Source organism: Syngnathus floridae, chromosome 4 (genome assembly GCF_059516105.1).
Source record: "Syngnathus floridae isolate MCC-2025c chromosome 4, RoL_Sflo_1.0, whole genome shotgun sequence".
In the NCBI taxonomy this organism is placed as follows: Eukaryota; Metazoa; Chordata; class Actinopteri; order Syngnathiformes; family Syngnathidae; genus Syngnathus; species Syngnathus floridae.
Window position 1 is genome coordinate 12,148,430 of NC_142416.1, and position 25,224 is coordinate 12,173,653.

The 25,224-nt window shown below is 39.6% G+C and overlaps 5 protein-coding genes across 8 annotated transcripts; 4 read left to right on the forward strand and 1 right to left on the reverse strand.

Moving 5' to 3' along the window:
• Positions 1 to 34: 34 nt before the first annotated feature.
• Positions 35 to 6,192, reverse strand: mycbpap (mycbp associated protein). Of its 4 annotated transcripts, none has more exons than XM_088374381.1 (14): positions 6,083 to 6,192; positions 5,413 to 5,547; positions 5,224 to 5,330; positions 4,902 to 5,085; positions 4,689 to 4,804; positions 4,401 to 4,551; positions 3,871 to 3,983; positions 2,980 to 3,089; positions 2,528 to 2,624; positions 2,244 to 2,436; positions 1,932 to 2,119; positions 1,667 to 1,777; positions 904 to 999; positions 35 to 429 (listed from the first exon to the last, which is right to left on the reverse strand). In XM_088374381.1, the coding sequence occupies exons 2-14, from the start codon at positions 5,504 to 5,506 to the stop codon at positions 319 to 321; spliced, it is 1,671 nt and encodes a 556-aa protein (XP_088230507.1). In that variant the 5' UTR covers positions 5,507 to 5,547; positions 6,083 to 6,192; the 3' UTR covers positions 35 to 318. The 4 variants fall into 4 exon arrangements, with proteins under 4 accessions (XP_088230507.1, XP_088230504.1, XP_088230506.1 ...); XM_088374378.1 differs by having other exon boundaries at positions 2,199 to 2,436; XM_088374380.1 differs by lacking the exon at positions 6,083 to 6,192 and adding an exon at positions 5,802 to 5,855 and having other exon boundaries at positions 2,199 to 2,436.
• Positions 6,193 to 6,570: 378 nt separating this feature from the next.
• On the forward strand, positions 6,571 to 8,679 carry rasd2b (RASD family member 2b). Its single transcript, XM_088373559.1, has 2 exons — positions 6,571 to 7,223; positions 8,012 to 8,679. The coding sequence occupies exons 1-2, from the start codon at positions 6,617 to 6,619 to the stop codon at positions 8,539 to 8,541; spliced, it is 1,137 nt and encodes a 378-aa protein (XP_088229685.1). The 5' UTR covers positions 6,571 to 6,616; the 3' UTR covers positions 8,542 to 8,679.
• A 2,637-nt stretch (positions 8,680 to 11,316) lies between these two features.
• On the forward strand, positions 11,317 to 13,323 carry LOC148399156 (GTPase IMAP family member 9-like). The gene is made up of 3 exons (XM_088373560.1): positions 11,317 to 11,648; positions 11,813 to 11,884; positions 12,260 to 13,323. The coding sequence occupies exons 1-3, from the start codon at positions 11,639 to 11,641 to the stop codon at positions 13,189 to 13,191; spliced, it is 1,014 nt and encodes a 337-aa protein (XP_088229686.1). The 5' UTR covers positions 11,317 to 11,638; the 3' UTR covers positions 13,192 to 13,323.
• Positions 13,324 to 14,289: 966 nt separating this feature from the next.
• LOC148399157 (claudin-4-like) lies at positions 14,290 to 16,571 on the forward strand. Its single transcript, XM_088373562.1, has 2 exons — positions 14,290 to 14,434; positions 14,879 to 16,571. The coding sequence occupies exon 2, from the start codon at positions 15,017 to 15,019 to the stop codon at positions 15,683 to 15,685; it is 669 nt and encodes a 222-aa protein (XP_088229688.1). The 5' UTR covers positions 14,290 to 14,434; positions 14,879 to 15,016; the 3' UTR covers positions 15,686 to 16,571.
• Positions 16,572 to 17,699: 1,128 nt separating this feature from the next.
• Positions 17,700 to 24,881, forward strand: slc25a10b (solute carrier family 25 member 10b). Its single transcript, XM_088373561.1, has 11 exons — positions 17,700 to 18,175; positions 20,447 to 20,566; positions 21,559 to 21,673; positions 21,756 to 21,804; positions 21,885 to 21,926; positions 22,011 to 22,054; positions 22,128 to 22,198; positions 22,893 to 22,985; positions 23,073 to 23,150; positions 23,224 to 23,280; positions 23,387 to 24,881. The coding sequence occupies exons 1-11, from the start codon at positions 18,086 to 18,088 to the stop codon at positions 23,486 to 23,488; spliced, it is 861 nt and encodes a 286-aa protein (XP_088229687.1). The 5' UTR covers positions 17,700 to 18,085; the 3' UTR covers positions 23,489 to 24,881.
• The last annotated feature ends 343 nt before the right edge of the window (positions 24,882 to 25,224 follow it).

Genomic DNA, 25,224 nt, shown 5'->3' on the forward strand with positions numbered 1-25,224 from the left:
GTTGCGAGGATGAATGAGTCAGGATTCACCAGGATCATCACTGGGAGAACTGAAAGATTTATTCATACACTTCATGATCATGATGCTTTAAATAGGAGCACGGTCCGGCCCATATTTGAGCCTTCACAATTTAAAGAGAAATTGTAGTCCTGCAGTGTAACAAATGGATGGATATATCAGATGGTGCACCAAGACATTGCAATCCCCAAAATGATGTTGGCCCTATATTTTTATGTAATAAAAGTTGAACAGAGATATGACTGTAGTCCAGTATACTTTTATCATTCTATTTCTGTTGCACCCAAATCATTCATTCCATCATTCAACTGTGTTGTCTTGCGTGTCATCACACTTTGCATCTGGCTCATCATCATTGAGCTTATCCATCGAAGCACGCCGAGAGTCCGTTTCATCGTCCAGAGGATCAACCTGTCAAAAAAATAATTATAGTCATGACGACTAACTGAATACTGAACTGTTTCTAACTAGAGATCTTGAGTGACTTCCATCCATCCATTTTCTACCGCTTAAGTAAATTTGGGAGATTGGAAACAGTGTTGTTTGAGGCAGTTTAAAGCAAAATGCTTTTGACCAATGCAGCTCCAAATCTTTAGTTTTCTGTTACCATAGTTCCCCTGAGAGTAGTAGGTTGTAGCTTACCTGTGACTCATCTGTTAGAAAGAGGAAAAAAAAAAAACACTGAATATAAAATTGCTGGCATTGGGCTAAAACCTCCTGTGTGAAAATTTGCTCAATTTCACATTTTATTTGCATAACTAAACTATTGGTCAGTCTAAGTTTGTGTTATTTTCTCAAATGGTTTAATGGGCAAAGAAAGCACAGCAAACATAAAGAGGATATAAATATGTCTTATTAAAGGACATTATCACATAATGTTTCTACCTGTCTGGATGTATCAGAGATGTCCCAGATGTGTTCTGGATTCATTTCTTGCAGAAGCTTATTTAGGTCCTCCTCTGATTGATCAATATACTGCAACTAAATACAAAGAAGGATAAAATGTTGGACTAAAATTCACCAAAACAACCTGTCTGAATCAGGATGTCGTGATGATGCAAGAATCAAACGCAAGCTTGACTGGATAAAGGGTCATGAATTCACTAGATCTAAACAAATAAATAAATAAATAAATAAATAAATAAATACATAAATACATAAATACATAAATACATAAATACATAAATACATAAATAAATAAGTAATAGTAGTAATAGCAGCTGCATTGATGGAAACATAAAAATGGGTTCGCCGTAAAGTTTAGTTAAGACTGGTTTCAGTCATTCATTTTAGTGGTAGGTGATCTTTAGTTATAAAAGAGACACATATTTTGCCTAGAGTAAGGTGGAGTGCACACTTTTGCGTCAATTATGTACTCACGGACAAAACCACACAAAATAACGTCATATTATCATATTATCATCATTCAAATGACACTTTTCATGATGGATCTCTCTGTAATTGGGTCATTTAAGACTCTTGGCTAGGTCCTATTTTAAACAATTTAATCAACCTCTCAATCAACCCAGTTAGGTAACATGGCAACATAACTCTTTTTATAGTGTAGGGGCATTAGTGAGAAGTTCAAGATCATCAGATAGCTATGCACTAATAAATTAGATGAAGAGGTGATTTTTTTTTTTTGTACCGTGTATGGCTCTGCAGGAGAAGTGGACCTTTCTGGAGTCTGAATTCCCCGCAGTACCTCATACACAATCCTCCGGCAAATTTCCAGTCGAGCTGTCTCTTCCAACTTCGTCTGTAGACACACCACCAACAACAATAACAACTGTTTTTTTTCTGCATTCCACTCCTTCTCAGACAAATTAAACTCGTAACTCAAGGCGCCACTGTACTGAGTATACCAGAAGGTAAAATAATGTACTTTGTTCCCCTGACAGTGTGGATCATACCTCTATGTATTGTCTCTGACTTGCTGTTCTGTCCTGAAAAAGTGAAACCCCCTTCAGTGTGACCTGAATTGAGGCTCCTTGTAGCAGCAAAGGGTGGGTTTTGAGTTGCCACTGCTCAGTTAAAATGCCTGGCCTCGAGGACTTGAATATGAACTCCACCTGCAAGGTCTCACCTGGATGGATGACCCCTACATGGAAAAGAAGAATGATGGAAAGTTAAGCAATTTGAATCTTGCTTTGACGTTAAGACAAAACTGTCAAAGATACATTTCTGTAACCGTGTAGTGTCCATCAAACAAGTGATGATGTGACCTGAGGAGGTGTCGAAGTAGAAATGTGGGCGGCTTGAATGTGACTGCAGTTTTGAGAAGTTCTGCTGCCGAGGAAGCTGCTGCCAGCTGAAGAGGAGGGCTGTGCAGCCCACATTTGATATCTCCAGTTGAGACGCAACTCGTTCCCCGACAGGAGCCTCAAATACTACTGTCGTGCTGATTCCTACCGTTCCCTGGTCAACACATATAAGATTTGATAAAAGTAGGAGACATTCGACAGAACTACCAATATACTCACAATAGCAGAAGAAAGCCATTCTTTACCTGCAAACTGGAAGTGTTTCCGGTCCAGTTTGCACGCCGACCAGCGAACATCATGGCAGGAATGTGGAGAGTATCAGACTGATCTTCCAGTGACTTACTGGAAGAAAATAAAACAAAAAATACAAACGCTGATAATCAGATTTTTGAGGATGGTAGTCATTATTATTATTACTATTATTATTATTATTATTATTAACAAATATTAGGTATTGGCACATAAAGTGAAGAGAGCAACAAATTATATGAAATCCATATCCAGCACGGTGGTAAATTACATGTCACACTGGAAATTCAACAAAAATAATATCTTTAAAATTAGCTTCTAAATTATTTTAATTACACATTGATTTGTTATATTGAACGTAAGCCAACAATTTTCCCTCAATTCGAGCGATGTATGAATATCAGGATTGTCTCGCAGTTACCTGAGCAAGATGACACACATTACTCACATTTTCTCATTTTTTATCTCAGAATCGTTCTCTTCCTCTCCCAAAAGTACATCGTGGGAGTCTTTAACAATAGGTACGCTGGAACCAATCACCTCCAGTTTACTGAGATCCTAAAATTAAAATGGCATATTCAGATTATTAAAATGATTACATTCTATCTTCTAAGCATGCCTTTTGTACAAAGTATGTGCATTTTTTTTTACTCAAAATTCTCCCTATTTTTAGTCTCAGGTCAAATTACAGATTCAATAATTTTTCATCTTTTACCACACATGAAGTCTCACCATGTTGCAATAATTTCTGGTGTTTCAGAAGATTCTCATAGCTCAATAGAACACGTTGATATAATTGCTTATGTCAACAAATAATTGAAAAGGGTGGAATATGAATAAATGAGTCCATAATGTGCACCTGGTACGTTCGAGTAATTGGGAACTGGTTGCCCCCGCTGATATCATAATTATAATGCAGAACATTGATGTTCTGATACCTCAGCTGGGAACTGGCTAATGTGGCCAATCAACAGATTTTTTTGATAATTTGGACATTCCCTTCTGTCTCAGCCAAATTAATTAGGTTGCACAAAAGTACTGCATGGGCACACTTGGACATCCGTAACACATAAAAAAGGAATTTCACTGCATATGTAAGAACTTGAATATTTTTGTGTCAGTTCTGTGGTTGATTTTTTTAAATAAAATATGCAAACACTGAAATTTCTTGGAGACTTTAGTAGCATCACTTTAAATGTTAAACATTTCAAGTTGGCATTACGTACGTATAAAGTAAAACACCAAATCAGAAGAGAAGATTGCATTGATATGTCAGTGAACCAGACTGACATATAGAAAACGCATTTGGGGATGAAATGCATAGATTAATTTGCATTACCTTCTTGTTGATTTCCAAGCCCTGCAGGACTTCTTGAAGTGCACGTTGATGCATGTCCTTATTTGGGTCCACAATCTGAGAAGCTGGATACAGCAACTCAGCACAAGTGATTCCTAAGCATTGCCCAGAAGGATAAAAAAAACAAACTAAATAAATAAAAAAATAAGGCTTTGGCCAATTGTATTAATGCTCAGCCACTACAGTATGTCAGGCGTTGGGAATGGAAGGTAGCACTATTGTGCACTAGACTCACTATTGTATAATTGCAATGCCAAACGAAGATTTATAACACAGTTGCTCAAAAATAACAGTAATCACCAGACTCATTATTATGGTTCTGTTATGGTTAATAAATCGGTATCTAGAAGCTCCTTAACTGAAATATTTTCTATATTGCAATGTTGAGCTTCCCCCGTTAGGTGTCACTAAACTCGTCGCAGTATGTCACTCGCATTGCTTGGATCTGTTTTTATGCAGTGTGTGCATGTGTGTGTGTTTGTGTGTGTGTGACTCTGTGTGTGATACTTTACCAGATTCCTGCAGTATGCTGTGTGGTTGTCCAATAATCGTGACAGGTTTCCGAATGCCTCGTTCCGTCTGTGTCAGAGTGGCTCTGATGCCACTTAATTCATTTCCATACCGTTGGGGGAAACTCCAAAATTCACTTCCCACACGGTCCCCCTATATGGCATTGAAGCAAAAATACACGAGGTTGAAGATCCTATCAAGACAGTCAAAATAAATCTCTATATTTTATTATTTGGCAAGTGACATCAAACAGATCCAGATTACAAAACAGATAAAAAATTGGGTCATACATATCCTGACTGGACGAGTGGCAAGACTCGACGTAGAAGCTCTCTTTGCTGCTCTAGTTCTTTGAAAGGGTAATCTCGGTTCATCAGTAAGTTTTCTACTGGCCTGTGGAGGCGTCCTGGAGACAAATGGGATTGTCAAAATAAATAAAAAAAACACCAAGGGTTCACCAAATGCTTTGACAGGAAATATATTTATATTTTTAATCAGCTCACCAGATAAGTTGTTCTGTTGTCGTTTGCGCTGCCTTATGTATTCATCCCAATTCTGCAGGGCATTAGCTTGGATGTTTCTTTGGCCTGAAGGAACATCTTGCTGGTTCTGTACTCCCTCGGGAGGCTGCATCCTTAGGACCTGGGATGGAGGGTCTCTTCTAGAATTGGGTATTTTTCTAACCAACTGGAAGAGGTTTAACATGGAACCAAAGATTAAAAAAATAATCATTGGAATAATTTTAGAAAAATTCATGCAAGGACGTGCAAAGATATATTTATAAATGTAATATGTATCAATGTAAAAGTAACATTTAGAATTCACCTCTGTCTCTCCTCTCATCTCCAGGTACTTTCGAAAGCCATCCAAAGTACCCAGGATGCTATGAGGAAGAAGCATCCCACTATCATCGTACTGAAAGCCTTCAGATCCTGAAGACATGCAGAATAGACACATTTTCTCCATAAGTACAACATCCGCGCTGAGAATTGTGCCATTTTGAACACAACACACCTAAATGCATCAACGATTGAGATGCAAGGTGCCGAGTCAGTGGATGAGCGTTTTTGCTCACATCTGCTGCCTGATTTTTGAACGCGTGAGCCATAGGCTTGTTGTCTGTTGTTTGTGGCTTGCTGTTTTATGAATCTGCAACGGAAAATCAAAAACAGTAGTGAGCTGGAATAGATCATCAAAATCTCACAAACCACAATTTTTGGCAAACGTTTAGTAGCACTCTTTCTCTTTGTGTAGTTCTACCCATTCCTCTATGTAGCACCGCACAAAAAATATTTGAAAATTGTGATAACATCACTACTATGTACAAAGATGCTTTATAGAGTTCACGACTTCATGCAATAGTTTAGACTGGCAAGATCTGCCACATCCAAGATGGTAAATACATTGATGTATCCCAGCAACGTTCCAAAGTGAGCAATGACACATGTACGGATACTCAACATATTGCAGGATTCGTTACTGTGCAGGAAAGATATTTGGATTGCGTCATTATTACGCTGCTCGTTTCAATGACGTCTTTATGCATTGGATATAACTATTCACGGGGATATACATCCGTTACACCCAAAATAGAACAAAACCATCACCCATACAAATAATTCACAAACAAGCAGAGTTACTGAACATAACTCTTTTACTCTTTAGTTTTCACTCAAATACTTGCCGTTGTCAGGCAGTGAGCTGCGCATGTTGGATTGTTGTCAAAGGCACTTAGCAACTGCGCACACGTGTTTACCGTAATGCTTAGTGCTGCAGCACACTTATATTTGACACACGTCGGTGAGTGACGAGAGAATGTAAATTACAAATCGTAGCGGTCCTTCATTGGGAAATGCAGTGACCTGTTACTGTTACACTGCAATTTTAGAAATCACCAATGCTTTGCAAAAACACATTATTGTGCAGGCCAAAATTCTTATTTAAATAAAGTGAATATAATTTTAAAAAAAAATCAATTTGCTCGCCAGAGAATTTAAATCTTAATGAGTCACTTCAGTGATATCATTCAGGTTTTCCAGAAGATTCAGAACATCACTCAAAAGGTCTTGAGTGCTTGGTGAAAAACGCACTCCGGCGAGCATCATGACGCACGCAGATGGATCACGTGGTTGAGGCTATAAATGAGCAGAACAGAGGCGTCACGAAGCCAAATAATAGCACGCTCTTTAACACACGGATAGAACATTTTACAGAAACGATGGAAATTGGGAGCATATCTACAGGTGCAAAGACACACCAGGAATTTTGCACATGCTCTTCTCCGGATAGCCCCCAGCTCATTGACAGCAGAGACGCGCAGAGTTCTGGGTCCTCCAAAGTCCTGTTGGCGTACAAAAACGCATCGCAAAACCTCAATTTGTCGGGGATCAAAGTAGGTTTGGGGATACTTAAAGTAGCCACGTCTCAGTGGCGGCAGGACAAGAAGACGCGCCCGGGCGCAACCACGAGACAGCCGACTAACTGTGAGATGTGCAAGAGTTCTCCACTTGACCAGCTGGCAGCTTTGCTTCTTCATTGCCAAACGCGTCGACGGCAAATAGGTCAAGAACCCCGACATGAGCATTCATTCTCTACCAAGCCTCAAAACTGTAAACGCATCGTGGTTCTTGGCGCGCCAAGAGTCGGCAAGACCTCCATCCTGCGGCGGTACTTGCGAGATGGATTCGTGGAGGAGTACCAGCCCACGTCCGAGGATTTTGTCCGAAAACTGTTCCGCATACGCGGGGAAACTTACCAAATTGATGTTTTAGATGCATCCGGGGAGAGGGACTTCCCAGCCAAGCGGCGATTGTCTATCCTTACTGGTGCGTATATTAGTATTTATCATATTGCACGTCGTATTTCCCCATTAAGGCACTCATACATGGTAAAAATCAGACTCAAAAGTGAATTCTGAAATTTCGTGTCAATTTACTCACAATTTTGGCCAATGTAAACATTTGCAGGAGGCTATTCTGTTGTATGAATGACAACAGGTGTTTTTGAAGGTGATCTTGTATCTGATAGAAGAGCATTTAAACGTTCTGCCAGTCACAGCAGGTTGCTGTCCTACAGAGATGGAATGAAATATTTCTAATGAATAAATAAACATTTTCAGACAAAGTGACAATTCCTCACAGCAGCCATGATAATCTCTCATTTGATTGCTATGCTGTAATATACCCTGTGCCAAAAATCAATTGGATAGGTACTGCCTTTGTTTTTTTACATTCTTTGTTTAATATATTGAGTGAACACAATGCCAAGCAAACAGATTGGTATTTGTGTAAACATCCAAAGATTTAATCACATTTAAAATGAACAGAATCAACAGTGTAAATTTTGTCTTTTTAGGAAATTGTTGTCAACTGCCATTTTAGGAATTGAAGGGTAGAGTCAGTGGCATGCGACTAGAGTATGCGGCATTACACAATTATATTAAATAATTGCGCTTGTATTTGACTGTATCACATATGCGTAACTAGATTTGAACAGAAGTCAAGGAAGTATTGTTTCAAGCTATGATATTTTCCCATAAAATGAATTTGACACCCATGATGAAAAGTATAAATTACTAATTGAAAGTAATAAATCCATATTGTTGTTTCTACAGGGGACATTTTTTTGCTTGTCTTCAGCGTGAATGACAGAAGCTCGTTTGAAGAAGTCTGCGCTCTCAGACGGGAGATCCTGGCAGCCAAATCCAAACTAACTAAAGCCCCACACAATTTTACTCAGCAGAAGCTCCCCTTAGTGGTCTGCGCTAATAAAGTCGATCTCCAGGAAGGTGAGAGGGAAGTCTCCCGTGCAGAGGTGCTCCGTGCTCTTGGTGAAAACTGCGCCTACTTTGAAACCTCAGCAAAGGACAGCACCAATTTGGAGAAAGTATTTGAGGCTATGGCAAAGCGAGGCGGGCTCCCGGCTGAAACTGGACCGTCACAACACCGCAAATTATCACTCCATTCATATCAAGCCATGCGCACCGGTCACCTTCCAGTCCAATTGATGGGGGACGATGATGCCTGCGGCCTGCTGTACCCGCTGGCCAGTAGGCCGAGCTTCAGCGCTGAGCTACGACAAGTCACTGGACCACAAAGTGTACACAAGACCGGCAAAACAAAAGAAAGATGTCAGATACAGTGAGAGACCAAACACACTGTAAAAAAAAAAAAAAAAAAAACATCCTCTGACATGAAAAACTTTATTTCTGACGTTTTGCAGAAAGTGTGTTTTCTCGGTTGCACGTCACATGAAATTAGAATAAATCTTGTGTTTTTCTCAGTTTTGAAGAAGTCTGTTATTTTCCTTTCAACTCATTATTTGTGTGTCTCTGTGTTTATATGCGTTAGGATTTGTACAGAGTAGTCAACTCGTCGCCTTATTTGTCTTGTCGACCTATATCCAAATGTCACAATTTGATCACGACATGAAGCTCACGATGCAATAATCGTCATGATATTGTGTTGCCCGTATAGTAAAAAAGCTCAAGTTAGTGAATAAAAAAAAATCAAAAAAATCACTATATTCAACAAATAAAGACAATGTTGTGTTTTAGGACATAAAAACAGCAGTGACAAAGAAATAGGATTGCCCAGTCATTTAATCGTCTTGTGTTCCTAGAGCCACTCTTAACCAGTATGCAATTAAATCTTAGTCAAGTTAACGACTTGACTTTTTTATTCTGTTTTTTTCCCTTGAGGAAGATTCGGAGCAGCTTGCAGCAACCAATGAGTCTGCGTAATGAAATTAGTCACGTTAATTGATTTTAATTGTAAAATTCATACAACAATTAATCCCAACCCCCATGATTATCACGGCCCGTCGTATTCACTAGATCTAAATAAATAAATAGATAATAGTAATAGCAGCTGCATTGATGGAAACATAAAAATGCGTTGACTGGTTTCAGCCATTCATTTTAGTGGTAGGTGATCTTTAGTTATATATGAGACACATATTGTGCCTAGAGTAAGGTGGAGTGCACACTTTAGTGTCAATTATGTACTCACGGACAAAACCACACACATTTGAACAGGTGAACAGCCATCTGTAAACAATGAGAAGTCACACTGTGTTCTCCCATAGTGGGGTTGGAAATGCAAAAGGTAAACAGTTTGCGAATATGCAGCATCAAATTTCACTGATTGATGCCACATATGGCAAACTCAGCTACTCAGAGAAATTCATGCTCAGTTCAGTCTTGTATTATATTTCATTGATGGAAAAAGAAAAATGATGATAACGATGCTTGGACTGTGCCTTTGTAATTTTTTAACTTTTTAGTTGAAGCTGTTGTGATTTTCCGCCCTTTTACCATTCAGCTATCCATCTATCAATCCGTCTGTCCATCCGGCCGTCCGTCCATCCATATGTCCGTCTGCGTGTACCATTTTATTTTTTTTTGCAATAAAAATAGCTATTGATTTTATTGAACAATATAAGCATTATTGCTCATTTTTCTGCTGAAATAATGCAAGTCTTTCTATGATTCTTTGAGCAATGACTATTTGTCTTTTCCTTTTTTGAGGTGTTTTGATTTTGTTGAGCTCATCAGTGTTTTCTTTCTATTAAAGAATGTAACACTGCTGCATTATCCATGCCCATGTTTAATAATATAATTCTTAAAAATCAATATATTTTGTCATAAAAATTCAGTTTCTAAATACAGTGCTTCTTGAGCTTGTACAAACAGGAAATTATCCAAACAAATATTGTTTTGACTGCTTCTGGGTGCAAACCTTGCTCAGCATTTAAATATATACTTGTATCACAGACATAGCACAGATGGATCATAACCTTAACAGCTTTTTAGTCAGTATGACATCAGACATCTGGTGGAAATGTTAGCATCATTGTGAGGGCGTTGAGTTTGTCAACAGTCCATTCAGTCCCTAGTTCACAGCAGCTGGGAGATATCATTCAGCAGAGATATGTGGACAAATAGTCACGCAAGTATATGAAAGGGCAGCTCAATCAGAAGCAAACAACAAGCACATACGTAAACAAATAAGCCTGCCACCTGTCAGTGTCCAACCCACTCATCTTATCTTATTAATTACTGCTTGTGGTCAATGTGTGTTTTCTATACTGCATGATTGTACTAATACTAATTTCCAATTGCTTTTTTTAATTGTACAATTATGTGCAATGTGTCTTTGTTATACTACATGGTTGTACTAATACTAATTTCCAATTGCTTTTGTTTATTGTACAATTATGTGCATTTTCTTAGTTAACTAGGTCAAATTAAAGATGCTGATGATGCTGTTGCATATTACTGGGAGTGTTGATTGTAATCAGTAGCACAAATAAATACAAAACCTAACTGGGTTTTGCAACAAAACTGTACAAATCTACTTTAGAGCTGCTTTTCGTGAGAATTTTCCTTTTCAGTCATCGACTGTAGATTAAAGTACAGGTGTTGATATGCTTCATAGTATGGTACTGTACTACCAAGGCCTTTATGTGCTGCTATTGGAAACAAATGATTTGGATTTTACAAGCCTTGGGCGTCCCCTAATATTAAAAGTTGAATTTGAATGAAATGCTGCTTTCTAAGGTGACTGGAAACTGGGGAGACTGTCACAAAAATGAGAAAACAAATCTGTGTTACAAGATCATGTGATTTTTGTGTATTGTATATTACACTTTGCATGAGAACGGCATAGAATTCTAAAGTATGATGAACCATAGAGTTTCCCAGTAGAAATGTTGTTGCAACGAGAAAGCGGCATCTCAGAAAGGTCTATGAAAAGCACAAATTCCCAGCTGAGTGGGAATTCTCCTGATGCCCTAGAGGGGCCACTCCAGGCTTGACTGAAGATATTATAATGTCTGGCTTTTGAGGGGAGGGGAAGTCACCAAAGGAAGGATGTGATGTCTTCTCCCTCCCCTCTCAACAAACCGGCTCAGCAAAAGGACAAGTCAAATCAACTAATGTTAATTAATTGAAGAGGAGGAGTGCTGGTCATGTGTTTACTTTTATAATATCAAAATATGGAAGTTGTGTTGATTTTCCAACCCTCTTCAGTTATACAGAGCGTGCTGGACTGCTAATGTGGGGATTCAGTCTCAAATTGAATTTAAAGACAATACAAGGAAATAGGAAGCCCCTGTGCTGATCCCGGGATTCCAGAAGTTTGCCAGTCAAACAAACGGGCAAAGCTGGCTTGAGAAGCTAAATAGATTCTCAATTCAAATCTGGAGGAAGATTGGCTCACTGGAAATTAAATTTAAAGTAATGGCAGAAGGTAAGACAAAGGTTTGATCAGAAATAACAGATTGATTGTATGATGGTTAACTGCCCTTTCTACCGTACTTTGATTATGATAATCAAGACAGAGAAACAGAAATGTGAACAATGATGAATAATGCATTTCCCTTGGTGTGTCTACGTGATTATTTGACCTTTCAGCAATACCGTTGCGAGAAAAGAAGCAGAAAACTCTACCTCGATCCGATGGGTGTGGTCTGCATAACGTTGATGGTATGCTTATTCTATATATCCTCCCTGTGTGAAATATTCCACCTTTTTCCACATTACAGTCTTTATATTGAGTCACACAATTGGAGAAGTATTAAAGTGAAATCTTATTACATTCTAACTGTTCAGTAAAATTATAGAAATGTATTACTCTTGTTTTAAAGATGGTCATAATGTATATATTTTTTATAATATTTTATTTATTTTATTATCTTTTTTTATTATATATATATATATATTTTTTTGGGCTCTGTGTCATACTTTTTGGACCTAATTCTTCAGTTGCAGTTAGAATGCTGTTTATACAAAATCACAATCAGCCTTGTAAATTGAAAGATATGGTCAGGCTTAATGACTACATCGTGATCTCATTTACAGCTGTAGATCTGTCTGGAGGTCTTCGAATAGTCCTAGTGGGGAAGACTGGATCTGGGAAGAGCGCAACAGGAAACACCATACTTGGCCGAGCTGCCTTCAGAGAGGATCCGAGCCCGGTGTCGGTGACCAAACACTGTGAGACGCAGAGCGGGGAAGTGGATGGCACCGCGGTGCAGGTCATTGACACACCGGGCCTGTTTGACACGGCCATCACGGAGGAAGAATTAAAGTCAAGAATTGAAGAATGTGTCAAGATGTCGGTGCCGGGCCCTCACGCCTTCCTACTCGTGATCAGGCTTGGCGTGAGGTTCACTGAGGAGGAGAGAAATGCTGTGAAGTGGATCCAGGATAACTTTGGCGATGATGCATCCATGTACACCATCATGCTATTCACATGCAAAGACCAGGCCAAAGCTGACAACGCCCTAAAGGAGTGCAAGGAGCTGCGTAGACTCTCCATCACGTTCGGACGTAGATATCACGCCTTCAACAACAACGACGCAGATGATCGAGTCCAGGTCAAAGAGCTTGTTACCATGATCAAGGAAATGATACAAGACAACGGCGGGAAACATTACACAAACGAAATGTACGAGAAAGCCCAAAGCAAGCTCAAAGAGGAAGAAGAACGGAAGAAACAAGAGGAGGAAGAGAAGAAGGAGGAGGAGAGAAAAGTGTGGGATGCGGAGAGGGAGAGGCAAGAGAGAGAGAAGGAAAAGAAGAAAAAGTCGAAAAGAAGGAACATCCGTGTGGCCTCAGCGGCCGCCGTGGTGCTGGTGTTGGCTGGCATGGTGATCGCGGTGGGGGCCGAGACCACTGTGGCACTGGCGCTTGGAGCGCCTACTCTACTCTTGGGAGTTTTATGTGGCTTAGCTGCTCTTTGGTTTTGGAAAGGAATTAGATGCAAAGCTAAATCTGATTTTCCAATATAGAAGGAGGTCAGTGCCAAGGACATGATGCTCCGTATTCAGCATCCAGTATTTGTTTTGACTGTAAATGAGTGAATTATATTATTTCGGCATCATTTATTTACAGAATTAAATCATTTTCATTGAACTATGCAACGACCTCGCGATACGAACTCTCATTTAAACTGTGAACGCTATGATAATTCTCACCTTTAAGTTACAGTGTGAATCTAAATAAATGAAGCACATTACAGCAGCTTTATTCAAGTGTCACAACTGTGCTAAATAATCATTTTAGTCGTATCCTTTATTGAAGCAGTCATGTGCTGTACTTAGAAACATTACAAGCTTGCTTCCCTTAAGGAAATGAAAGACAATGGGTAATGTCTGTTGGCCGACATTTGTATTTAAGACTGAGAGGGGAAACATCCTGAGGAGTAACCTCACAATATACGTCGCTCAAACACAAAACATAAGAATGCAGGAAAAAGATTGGATTCCTGGGAGAGAGACCACTGAGACTACTGTGACCTTATTCGTGACTTCAATGAGTGTGCAACAAGAGGTCACAGAATTTATCCATCACATGAGGGCCAACAGAACGTGAATTTTGCCTTTTTAATATTATATTGTTGATGTTATTGACATTGTCAGAAAAATATTTACAGTATTTTAAAAGCATATGATTATTTTTTTGGTTGTAGTGTTTCTTCCTGGTAGGGTAAGTAGAAGTAAAAAGTCTGCCACAGTTTGCTTTAGCCACAGGTACTTCTAATCAACTGAGCTGGCAAGTAAATGAGGTCAAGGTTGATAAAAGCACCAGTTGTTTAAACTGTGGCATGCTCTCTACTTTCTGGACCTGAATTTGAAAGTTCGGGCTATATAGTATTTTGACCCGCTTATTTCAACCACAACTTTGATCATGAACTTTGCAAGATTACCATTCTTCTTCTTTTAAACACCGTGCTTAATTTTACAAAAATTCAGGAAAATAAAATGAACTTAGCACAACAAATACTCTATCTTCAGACAAATGACATAATGGGTAGCCATCATTGGGATTTTCTTCTGAAGCATGCGTCTCTAACAAAGTCTCCTTGTGTTGTCATTTGTGGCATAACTTTCTGCGTGTGAGTATTAAGTATGCAGTATGACACACTGCAGCCCTCCTACACTCTTCAGCACGAGGCCTGCGCAAATAATCTGGTCAGTCATTAGAGAAGAGTCAAAGACTGTGAGGACACTCACATTTGACCCAATCAAAACGGTAAGAAACTTGCATTTACTAGATTAATACATTTTAGAAAAGAGATTGGTTTGCTATTTTTTTATCAAGTAACTTAACTCTACAAATTGTTAGTTTCTTTTTATTTGTCGTAACACTTCGTACTGTTTCGAACATACTGACTCATAGGAGCGATTGGTGATAGTAAAGCAATGATAGGGCACTACTGTAATAACGAGGAGACAAGGGTTGGAAATTTGGAGAGGAAAAGACTATAATTTTCATCTGACCCTAAATCCCTGCCAGAAAATCATAGAGAAGTTATCAATCCCATTGTTCCTGATGTCAACTCGATCCTGTTTTTAGCAACCATGAGACATACAGGCTTTGTTGTTGATGGCTGTGATTTGGAGCATAATCTTTTCAGTACTCACATGCAATTTTTGAAGTTTGATTTTAAATGGCCAATACATGTTATCTCTGCAGATCACTGTATTGAAGAAGTGGACTCATCTGGGTGTCTTTTGACATTCATCTTTCCAGGACTTCTTCACGCTAAGGCTTCCTAGGGAGTTTTGTATGAGAGTTCTTTCAAAGTGAGACCTTGGGCTTTTTCCAGCAAAGATGGCGTCGACGAGTCTTCAACTGCTGGGTTTGGTGTTGGCAGTGCTTGGCTGGGTGTGTGGGATTCTGGTGTGCGCGGCGCCTCTGTGGCGCGTGTCCGCCTTCGTGGGTGGGGAACTGGTGATCGCCCAGGTGATGTGGGAAGGACTGTGGATGAACTGCCTATCTCAGACCACAGGTCAGATCCAGTGTAAGACGTACGACTCAACGCTGGCTCTGCCCACGTCCACTCAAGCCGCACGGAGCCTCACTGTCCTCTCTCTGCTCCTCTGCATTCTGGCCCTCCTACTCGGGGTGATGGGGGCAAAGTGCACCCACTGCCTTGGTGATGCTAACCAAGCGCTCAAGGATCGACTGAGCAGGCTTGCAGGGGTGCTCTTCATTGTGGCTGGTTTGGCTTTCTTGATTCCCATATGTTGGACCGCCTATGCAGTCATCAGGGACTTTTACGATCAAAATGTTGCAGCACCTCTAAAGAGAGAGCTGGGACCAGCACTCTATCTGGGCTGGGTGGCCAGTGTGCTTCTGTTGCTAGGGGGCGTGCTACTGCACGTTGGTTCTTCTCCAAAAGGAAGAGGAGCACTGCCTGTTAGAAGAGCGCCAAAAGATAACCCACATTCGGGGGCAGCGGGATCAGAAGCAAAGCCACAGGAAAAAGCTTATGTCTAAGAGGTGTTTGATTTTATCGGATGTACCAGCTGTTTGAATTTTGACCGTCATATGTTTTGTTTTGCATGAACAACTCATGAATCACATCAGGATAAAAAAATAAATTCATAAATGGTTTTATTTGAGGGTGTTAATTGCTGTGCTGTTTACTAATGCGTGTAGCATAAAGTGCATTTGTCAAATTTCACTCAGCCTCTGCATGTGTGTAATGGTGACTTGAGTGGGTTGACAGCACACAGAGGTTTATTGTCTGTGGAAGTGTGTGTTGGGTATGTGTTTGTGCATGTGTGTTCATGTCAGAGTGCGAGAGAATGAAAGAGTGAGAGAAACAAATACTGTTCTTGTTCAATTGTGATTTTTTTTTTATTCAGGGTGAAGCAGTCGAATTGTCATTACTTTAAATTATTTTTTAGGCTTATTTTCACTCGTCATTATTTTCCTTAAATTGTGGATTTTTTTTAAATAGGGTGCTTTTAATATCATTTTGTAGTTAACACAATGTAAGTGTTATTTACAAATGTAGATTTGGGCTATATCACTTTAACAGAAATAATTCTGAGTTTTTTACATTATATATTAAATGTAATAAATATTTTTTGTTGGAATACATCATTTAATCAATTTATTAATTTATCTAACATAAAATAATATTATACAAAGGGACCGTTTAAATGTTTTTCTTTTCACTACTGATGTCCATGCATCAGTGGACCTGTATATACAGGAGTCCACATAGATGCAGTATGTATTTACCCGTTTGAAATCCAATATTAGTGTTATTTGGATGTTTGGTATTGTCAAGACTTGCAGTGTGTTCTTCTTTTTTGTTTGTGCACCACAGATTATATAACTAAAATTAGCACCTAATAAAACATGTACAAACATATCTGTGTGAGTCCGCAGTGATTTTGAATAGTCCTGAAAACAACAAAATTGTTATTATTGCATCACTGCATATTTTCATTTATGAGGAACGGTGTTGTTTTGTCACATAAAAGGAGGCTGTCAAAGACCGAACAAATATACAATATAATTTATGCACAATTGAATTTGAACAAGGAATAATAAATAACTGTAATTATCAATTGCGTCACACGAGGGCAGCAGACATCAAAGCTTAGCTCTCCAAATGAAGTTGATGAAATAATTTCATCACTACAGGTGAAGGATTTTGCACAGAAAACAGCAATGCCAAACATTGATGCACAGGTTAACTGGGAGGACTGACCAGGCTATAGAGCTGGTATGCTACGATACCAACCAACTAACTTCCCCCGGAACTTGACTTTGCGCCTGAACAGCTCACATTTCTTTGGAGTCAGTTTAACACCATGCTGTTTATAATGCTGGAAGACAAGGCGTTAGCATCATTTCAACTCTATAAATACTATCAAACCAGCAAAGAATTTGATCAGAGACACCCAATATCGGTACATTTCTTTGTCCGTAATGTGTAAAATGCTTGAGATAGTCTATGTAAAGGGCTCCACAGTTTATCAAGCGGATCATGTTTCTAACTTTTACAGCTGCAATCACTGTCATGTTTTTTTCCTTTAAATGCATCTAGTAATGATGTATTTATGTATTGTTGCAAGCAGGGGTGTAGCCAGATATTTTTCAGTGGGGTGGCCAGGGTGGAATGCCTCACTGAGGGGGCCTCTCGCCATATATGTGCGAAATATGTATATTACCACTCAGCTGTGAAGATTCATCATTTTAATGATGCACAACCTTTTACTACACGTTGGCTATTTTACACAAACCCATATTACTCTATTTAAGGATGTCTGGCATGTCTGAGTATAGGTTGAACATCTCTAACAATGCAGACCACAAGGTCTTTAGCTGAGAAGTATGATATCATAGTTTGGACCTTGGGGAGCCCTCTTAAAGAGACATCGCACATAAATGGAGGCCCACGGGAGGGCGGAGGGCATGCCTCTTTAAGATTCTCAACACAAGACCGTGAAGTGTGTGTGACAAGTGGCATGGGCCTACGTGCGTGCATGCGCGTGTGTTTGCATGTGCGTGAGTCCAGCGAGGTCTTTGGCACGACTGTCAAGGGGAGGGTCGGCAGCTCCGGCGTCCACGCTGTCAATTGGCTGCTCCTCCCCTCTGGATTTCAGCTGCTTCCTGAATCGCTGCACACCAGTAATGTGCCCTGCATGCACGCTCACTCTCGCTGTACGGCTCCATAAATGTGACGGGAGTGTGCGCGGTACATCTGGAGCCAAAGTGCACAATGTTTGAAGATTAACGAGGTTATCGGTGGGTCCGTGGACGTACACCTACGACTACTATTACCAGTGGTAGCGCAGAGTCCATCCAAGTGGACTGACGGGGAAGCAACGAAGGCTGCCACCGCTGTAGCTGCACCGTGAGACGGTACAGGACGCAGCCATGACCGAGAAACGGATGTCGCGGTGGTATTTCGGCGGCTTGGCGTCCTGTGGAGCCGCCTGCTGCACGCATCCTCTGGATCTCCTCAAGGTGAGGTTTTAGGTGACCCTCTTTTCTCAGTGGGGTGGCGTGGGGTGCAGGCCTTGACACAGCCTGCAGCTATTTTCAACAACAATCATGATTTACAGCATTCCCTCTCTAATCTGTATATAGTTGACGCGAGGGATGCACAAAGTGTGTAAAGCGATCGGGTTTACTGTAACTAGTCTGTCATAGTGCACTTGGCTAAACGATCACAGGTGTCGTGCAGGTGGTAACACAAGAATAACAACAACAATAGTAATGGCAGACTGATTCACAAAATGGCCCAGGAAAAGAAGCCTAGTTAGACATGCAATGCTTTGTTTTCTCATGTGATGTGGGTGAATATTTATGCTGCAGGAATTACTATTAAGTGGACTTGTGGTATTGTATGACAAATCTACACTTAACAACATAATACAGTCTGAGTCTGAATATGAAATGTAAGAGGAGTTTGATTTATTGATTGAAATCTTTATTTTGAACAGTGAGATGATAGCAAACAAACAAATCAAACGAAAAAAAAATCAAGTCAAATTGCATGTGTAATGGTGAGCCTGTTTACTGCTACAAACAACCGCTACGAAAATAAATATTGTCAAAGAAATACTTGTCAGTCATTCAAAGTTGTGCATTATCTTTGTAAATTGTTGTAACCTATTGATATGTCTTGAGTTTTTTTAAGCAATATATGGGGATTTGAGTCATTACTTGCGTTAAGTTTTTAACTAGGCTCATGACTATTTTTGTTTTTACATTGATTGATTGATTTTATTCATTTATTTATTTATTGCGCAACTTCTCATGAACTTTTGGGAATACTTAAAATATTTAGGGAAATGCCAAAAGAAGAGCAGCACTAGCCTTAATCAGTGTGACTCATTTACTGAGATCATTTATGTGATACGCAAGTATTCTCTAAAATCTTGAATCCTAAATTGATAGCAGTTTCATCATTCGTGCCTAATTGATTGATTGCTACATATGATCAATTATTGTATATCTATGCTGCTTCTTATGTATTGCTCCTGGGCAAACTACCAGAGTGCACACGAGCATGTCAATGACATAGCAAAGGCTGCATCTCATGACCTTGACAACACGAACTGGCCCCTGGGGGTGGGTGGGGTCATGTGAGGTGTAATTATTGACATGAGGCACATAATCACTAACGTTTAGTGAAGAGGCCTAATGTGGTCACTTGTCTTTTCACTGGAATTTGCTCTATGTTCGACTGGAACATTAGCAAAGCTGCATTATACACGAGTTATCTTATTCAACAGCTTTGTGCAAGAATTGTTTATTTGTCATCTGTTGCACACTGTTATCCATTTAGTTTTATGGAGGCAGTCACGTTGCACATTAAGACTGTAAGAGACAGAAGAAGAAGAGTTAAACCAAATCTGCTTAGTCAACTTTTACTTGTCTGGTCCCTGGCCATCTTTTTCCGGCATTCTTCCAAAGTGCAGGGAGGCTTCGTTTCACTTTGCCAACTTCTGAAAACCAATCAGAGGACAGTGGGTTTGCAGTGAGGAGGGGGGCATTTAAAGAGACATGGGCTTTTTGCAGCATGTTAAAAGTTGTTCTGAGGAAAAAAAAATAGCAATTGTAGGGCAAAAGTAACTGTTACATTTGTGACACAGTGAAGTGTAGTTAAGCAGTTAGAGTGATAGACCAGGAGAGTAATGTGTCTCGGCTGCTCAAAGTAAATATACACTTCACAGGAGAAAGTATTTATCTTGGATGGAATACACACCACATGCTGTGTTTTATGGATGTAGTAAAGGCACATGCACCCGGCTTCTATTTTAGAAAAGAGCCCTATTCAGTGTTTCTATCTATTATACCCACAAATACAAAACCTGCAATTTCCAATCTTAAAAAGATTTAGTGGCTTTTCGTTTCAATCTGACTTGGTTTAAATATGTGTAGAATTTAGATCTATCAGACGAGACCAAATGATTGTCAGCAATACTGCTGTAAAGACTCAGACGACTCAGAAATTCCGTTAGCAGGACAAAGGTCACATTGTGAAATTGCTGACCCCCTCAGGACATCCTCTTTAGAAAACTATGTTACGTTACTCTGAAGCTGTTCCCACATTCTCTTTCATTAGGTAACCTAGTTTGCTCATGATATGATGTCAAATGGCTTGTGGTCTTTGAAAGCTCCTCTGTCTGGGAGGGAAGTCAAGACAAGGTTGTGATAACAACTGACTTAAGTGAAAGAACTAGATTTTAATTCCAAGTTAATCATGCGTTGTGTGTGTGTTGTTTGCAGGTGCACCTCCAAACACAACAGGAAGTAAAGAAGCGAATGTTTGGCATGGCTGTCCATGTGGTGAAGAACAATGGGGTGCTTGCTCTTTACAATGGCCTTTCTGCCTCCCTTTGCAGACAGGTGCGCTATGTGCATGTTATTACCAAGTGTTTCCTTGGTGTCATATACAATCCAAGTGATTTAATGAATGAACAACCACTTACAAGCTACTTCATTAGCTTCATTTGCACAAGCTGAAATGGTCCGGCGCAGTTTCTTGACCATCAATTCTGGTTCCCCTTATGACCATGTTGCTACTCAGGATAATGCCTGGACAATTATGTCAAGACAGAATTCCTCTGCCTTTAATTTAATTAAATAAAACCTCTTTTTAATGTAACTATCCTATTTAAAATGTAAATTTTAGTTAGCAGGTGGCGCACTGGTTAGCACGCCCGCCCGCCTCACAGTGGTCCGATTCCAGTTCCGACCTTCCTGTGTGGAGTTTACAATGTTCTTCACGTGCCTGTGTGGATTTTCGGTTAGCTCCCACATTAGAAAAACATGCATGGTAGGCTGATTGAGCACGGCAAATTGCCCGAAGGTGTGTGTGCAAATGGTTATTTGTCTCTATGTGCAATTGGCTGGCGACCAGCACCCCGCCTACCGCCCAAAGACTGCTGGGTTAGGCTCCAGCACACCTATAAAAAAAAAAAATAATAAAAAAAATCATAAATTAGTCATACTCTCAATAGATGCAAATCTTATGGTTAAATTTGCATTACATTTGGATGTCCTAGATCAAGCGCATAGTTTGCATTAGAAAAATACTTGAAAGAAAACTCCTTTAAAGAGACATTTCACAAAACATGGATACGCACAGGTCAATCATGTACCTTACGCTATCTAGTGGAAGAGGGCATAGAAACAGTAGATAAATAAAGCCACATTGTAGTAAATAAATCATTTTCAAACCAATTAAGTGAAAACAGATACATACTAGTGTCAAATTTCACTATTGTACTTAGAACGACATTTTGTTGCATCTCATGTATCTCTTTAAAAGAAGTTCCTTTTTTGTTGTTGTTGATTTGTATCTTAAGGTCTCATTTGTTTCATCCTCTTCTGCTCAGATGTCCTATTCGCTGACCAGATTTGCCATCTATGAGTCTGTAAGGGACATGCTTGGAAACAAAAGCCAGGGCCCCATGCCTTTCTACCAAAAAGTCATGTTGGGAGCATTTGGAGGTCTGTGCATGCACACCCACACATATGTTACATTCAGTAATACCGTACAACAATCAACTAACAATATATCGTACCTTAATAGGTTTTACTGGGGGCTTCGTTGGCACACCAGCAGACATGGTGAATGTCAGGTAACATGCCCTGACCACACTTAGCTTTAAAGTAAAGTCTGGTCATTTATTTATTATTTATTTATATGTTTGTTTTCCAGGATGCAAAATGACATGAAACTACCAGCTGAACTCAGGAGAAAGTAAGTGATGCATATTGTCACCAAAGTATGAACTGACCTAATGTTCAACCTCTATGTGCACCTAAACGCGCTTTCTTCCATTAGCTACAAACATGCCATCGATGGGCTCTTCAGAGTCTTCAGAGAAGGTAAGATCACGGATAACGAGTGCTGTGACTGCAAAATAAAACATGATCGTTTCTGACCTGAGCTGTCTCTCAGAGGGTGTGAGGAAGCTCTTCTCAGGTGCCACCATGGCGTCCAGCAGAGGAGCCTTAGTCACCGTGGGACAGGCAAGTCCAGTTATTGTGCAGTCCAATTTATGCATCCTCTTGGCATCTTTGAAATTCATGTTTAATTTATTTTGTCCAACTAATTAAAACGATAAACCAAACATGACTAATATAAAATCATTACTCATCTCTATTATAATAACTACATTGGATTGAAGTCATTTAAAGGCACATTCATGCATTATTGTTAAAGCAATATTTAAAATGAATTGAGAAGTGGATGAAATGGTTCCATTTAAATATTAATGAGTAGTGAATGGAGCAATCAGTAAGAGCTTCACGTTTGTCTGCATCATAGTGTACGTTCAAATGAAAGAGTGAAGGCTCTGAATTTACCATGAATTACCAAGGGCTGCTGTTGAAGCAAAGCCATTGCCAGGGGCAAGATTCTTGTTGGTGTACGCAAGAAGTGGCATGTTCGTGTCTCTTTTTGTGTCGAATGTGTCGTATTCTTTATGATGGTGTCTATACATCTATATTTGCATTGCCCTAACAAATTACTACCAGGGCTCCTTATCTTCATAAAACTTCCTAGCAAGGAGCCTCAGCTTCTGAGTCTAAGAACATTCTAGGAGATTTTTATTTGACTTTTGAGGCCGAGATATTTACAGTATGTGGCTGTCAGTCTGCAACTCAGATGTGAGATGATAAAGAACCGATGAGTTATTTCACTAACCTTTTCTCCACCCATTAGTTGGCATGTTATGACCAGGCCAAGCAGCTTGTGTTGGGAACGGGAATGCTGGGAGATAACATGTTCACACACTTCCTCTCCAGCTTCATTGCCGTAAGTGTCGAGCTAATCAAATGCTTTGACCACCATGTACTCAAAGTGTATCTGAGAGCGTGCTCTTTGGTGTTTTCATGTGTGCAGGGAGGCTGCGCAACGTTCCTTTGTCAGCCTCTTGACGTTCTTAAGACGAGACTCATGAACTCAAAAGGAGAGTATACTGTGAGTGCCCACTTCCTCTTCATTCTCATCTTGTAATTTTGAACTGCTCTAACCAGTGTCGGTTTACTTTCAGGGGGTACGGCATTGCTTACAAGAAACTGCCAAGTTGGGTCCCCTGGCATTTTATAAGGTAGTGCTGACACTTTTGTTTAAAAATAACAGGACTCAGCAGTATTGTTGTTACTTTTTCCTCTCTAAGCTGCACTGTAAAGTAATCTGCTGACATTGTGTGTCAGGGCCTTGTTCCAGCAGGGATCCGCTTGATTCCTCATACAGTGCTCACATTCATGTTCCTGGAGCAACTGAAAAAGAACTTTGGGATTCGAATTGTCTCCTGATGGGAAAGTGCGACCGGCCAGTGTTGAACCACTCTGCTGTGAACTTCAGAAGAACGGAAAAGCCATGGCCTGGGCATGCTGCTTCCTCTTGCTCTACCTCGACCTTACGTCATGGCGTGAAGCTGAGTGTTTGCACATTTTGAGGGATAAATACTGGAACCAGCTATTTCTGAAAAATGAAAATTCAAAGGTATGCTGTCAGGCATATTGGAATAGCCTGCTAGCATAAGATAAGAGAAACATGTCCTGTATGATTTCAGGTATGTGATGTGGTTTTAATTTCAATTTTCTAATTTTTTCTAAATTTTAGTTACAAGCCTCAGTTGATGACATCTTCATGAAAATAATAGACTTCCTTGTGACTTTAACTAATTTCTAATGCCATCATCTAGATTTAGATTCATCCATTTTTGCCGGGCAGGTGACGAAAAGCATCCCGATAATATACTGCTGTTGTAATAGTTTATGCCAGGAAAACAAATGAGTGCCAAATTAGATCAACACACAGTATTGCCACATAAATAGCATATATATTGTTAACAAATACAACTGAAGTTAATACGTGTAGTCAGATATGTGATTGTATATTATTCATTCCCAGCCGTACTGACCAAATGTCCTATAGTCCTTTATTTTACATGAGCCTATTGTTTGGTATTGTACTTGATTTAGAACTGGAAGTCAAGTAGTAGTCTATCCAGCTTTGTGGCTTTATTCCATCAATCTGTTAATAATTCTGTCCAATTGGACCATGCCTCATTAACATCACATGATAATGGTACATTTGGTAAACCCCCATATCCCCCACTTGACTTTTTTGTAAAAAAAAAATGACTTTGACTTTTAAATAGAAAAATGAAAGAACTCTTTAATGCAATCGTTGTATAGGCGTGGTGCAGAGCTGCATGCCTGTCAATTTAATGACTTGGGATCCGATCATTTTTGAGAGTTGAACTTTATTGAAATGCGGACTAGACATTACCTAAATTGTTCTACCCTTAAACGTTTTGGGAAATGTAAGTGTTGCTGGTTAAAAGAGAACAATAGTTTTATATGCGATAAATTGTGAAAATGTGCCCGTCTGTCCGCCTAGATGAGAATCCTTGTCATGTTGCCTTACTATGTATGTCCGCCAGGGGACAGTATGACATTGTGCGATTAGCTTCACACCCATCATCAGCCTTGCTCCTTCATCCCAGGTTTTCTTTTTTTATTTTATTTTTTTATTATTAAAAACACCAGATTGACTTGTGCTACATGTCCTGGATAATGTGACCTAAAGATCAGCCTTTCTAACCCAACTGTATTAACACACAACTGTTGCCTTCTGTGTTGTTTATGCATTTTTATTGCAAATAAGTGATCAACTTTTTAATTAAAACACTAATGAAAAGTGAGGTTTCAAATTAATATTTATGTATATTTAACTTAGCATCTTCTATGTATGCCTTTTATGAATCAACTGCTGAAGCCCAGCAAAATGCACTTCAGGAAAACAGTGGGTAGAAAGATCAGCAGTACATACAGTGCATGTAAATGGTTCTGTTCCAAAGGTCAGATGAACATACAGCATCCGTCGCATGCAGGTACATTGTTAATACAGGTATAGTAAATCAGGGTGACCCGCATGGATGTACTGAACTAACTGGAGCTTATTTGTGTAGAATAACTTGAACTCAGGGGTCAAAAATATTTAAACTGCTGTGCACAGTATTGTACCAAGTGTAAAAAGGAGC

Coding starts and splice junctions, on each gene's coding strand:
- rasd2b (XM_088373559.1), top strand. CDS start 6,617: ATGGAAATTGGGAGCATATCTACAGGTGCAAAGACACACCAGGAATTT. Junction 7,224..8,011: donor GCGATTGTCTATCCTTACTG/GTGCGTATATTA, acceptor TTGTTTCTACAG/GGGACATTTTTTTGCTTGTC.
- mycbpap (XM_088374378.1), bottom strand. CDS start 5,506: ATGGCTCACGCGTTCAAAAATCAGGCAGCAGATGTGAGCAAAAACGCT. Junction 5,086..5,223: donor AGATGAGAGGAGAGACAGAG/GTGAATTCTAAA, acceptor AACCTCTTCCAG/TTGGTTAGAAAAATACCCAA. Junction 1,000..1,666: donor CTCCTGCAGAGCCATACACG/GTACAAAAAAAA, acceptor CTTTGTATTTAG/TTGCAGTATATTGATCAATC.
- LOC148399157 (XM_088373562.1), top strand. CDS start 15,017: ATGGCGTCGACGAGTCTTCAACTGCTGGGTTTGGTGTTGGCAGTGCTT.
- LOC148399156 (XM_088373560.1), top strand. Junction 11,885..12,259: donor TGGTCTGCATAACGTTGATG/GTATGCTTATTC, acceptor TCTCATTTACAG/CTGTAGATCTGTCTGGAGGT.
- slc25a10b (XM_088373561.1), top strand. CDS start 18,086: ATGACCGAGAAACGGATGTCGCGGTGGTATTTCGGCGGCTTGGCGTCC. Junction 22,986..23,072: donor TCCTCTCCAGCTTCATTGCC/GTAAGTGTCGAG, acceptor TCATGTGTGCAG/GGAGGCTGCGCAACGTTCCT. Junction 23,281..23,386: donor GTCCCCTGGCATTTTATAAG/GTAGTGCTGACA, acceptor ATTGTGTGTCAG/GGCCTTGTTCCAGCAGGGAT.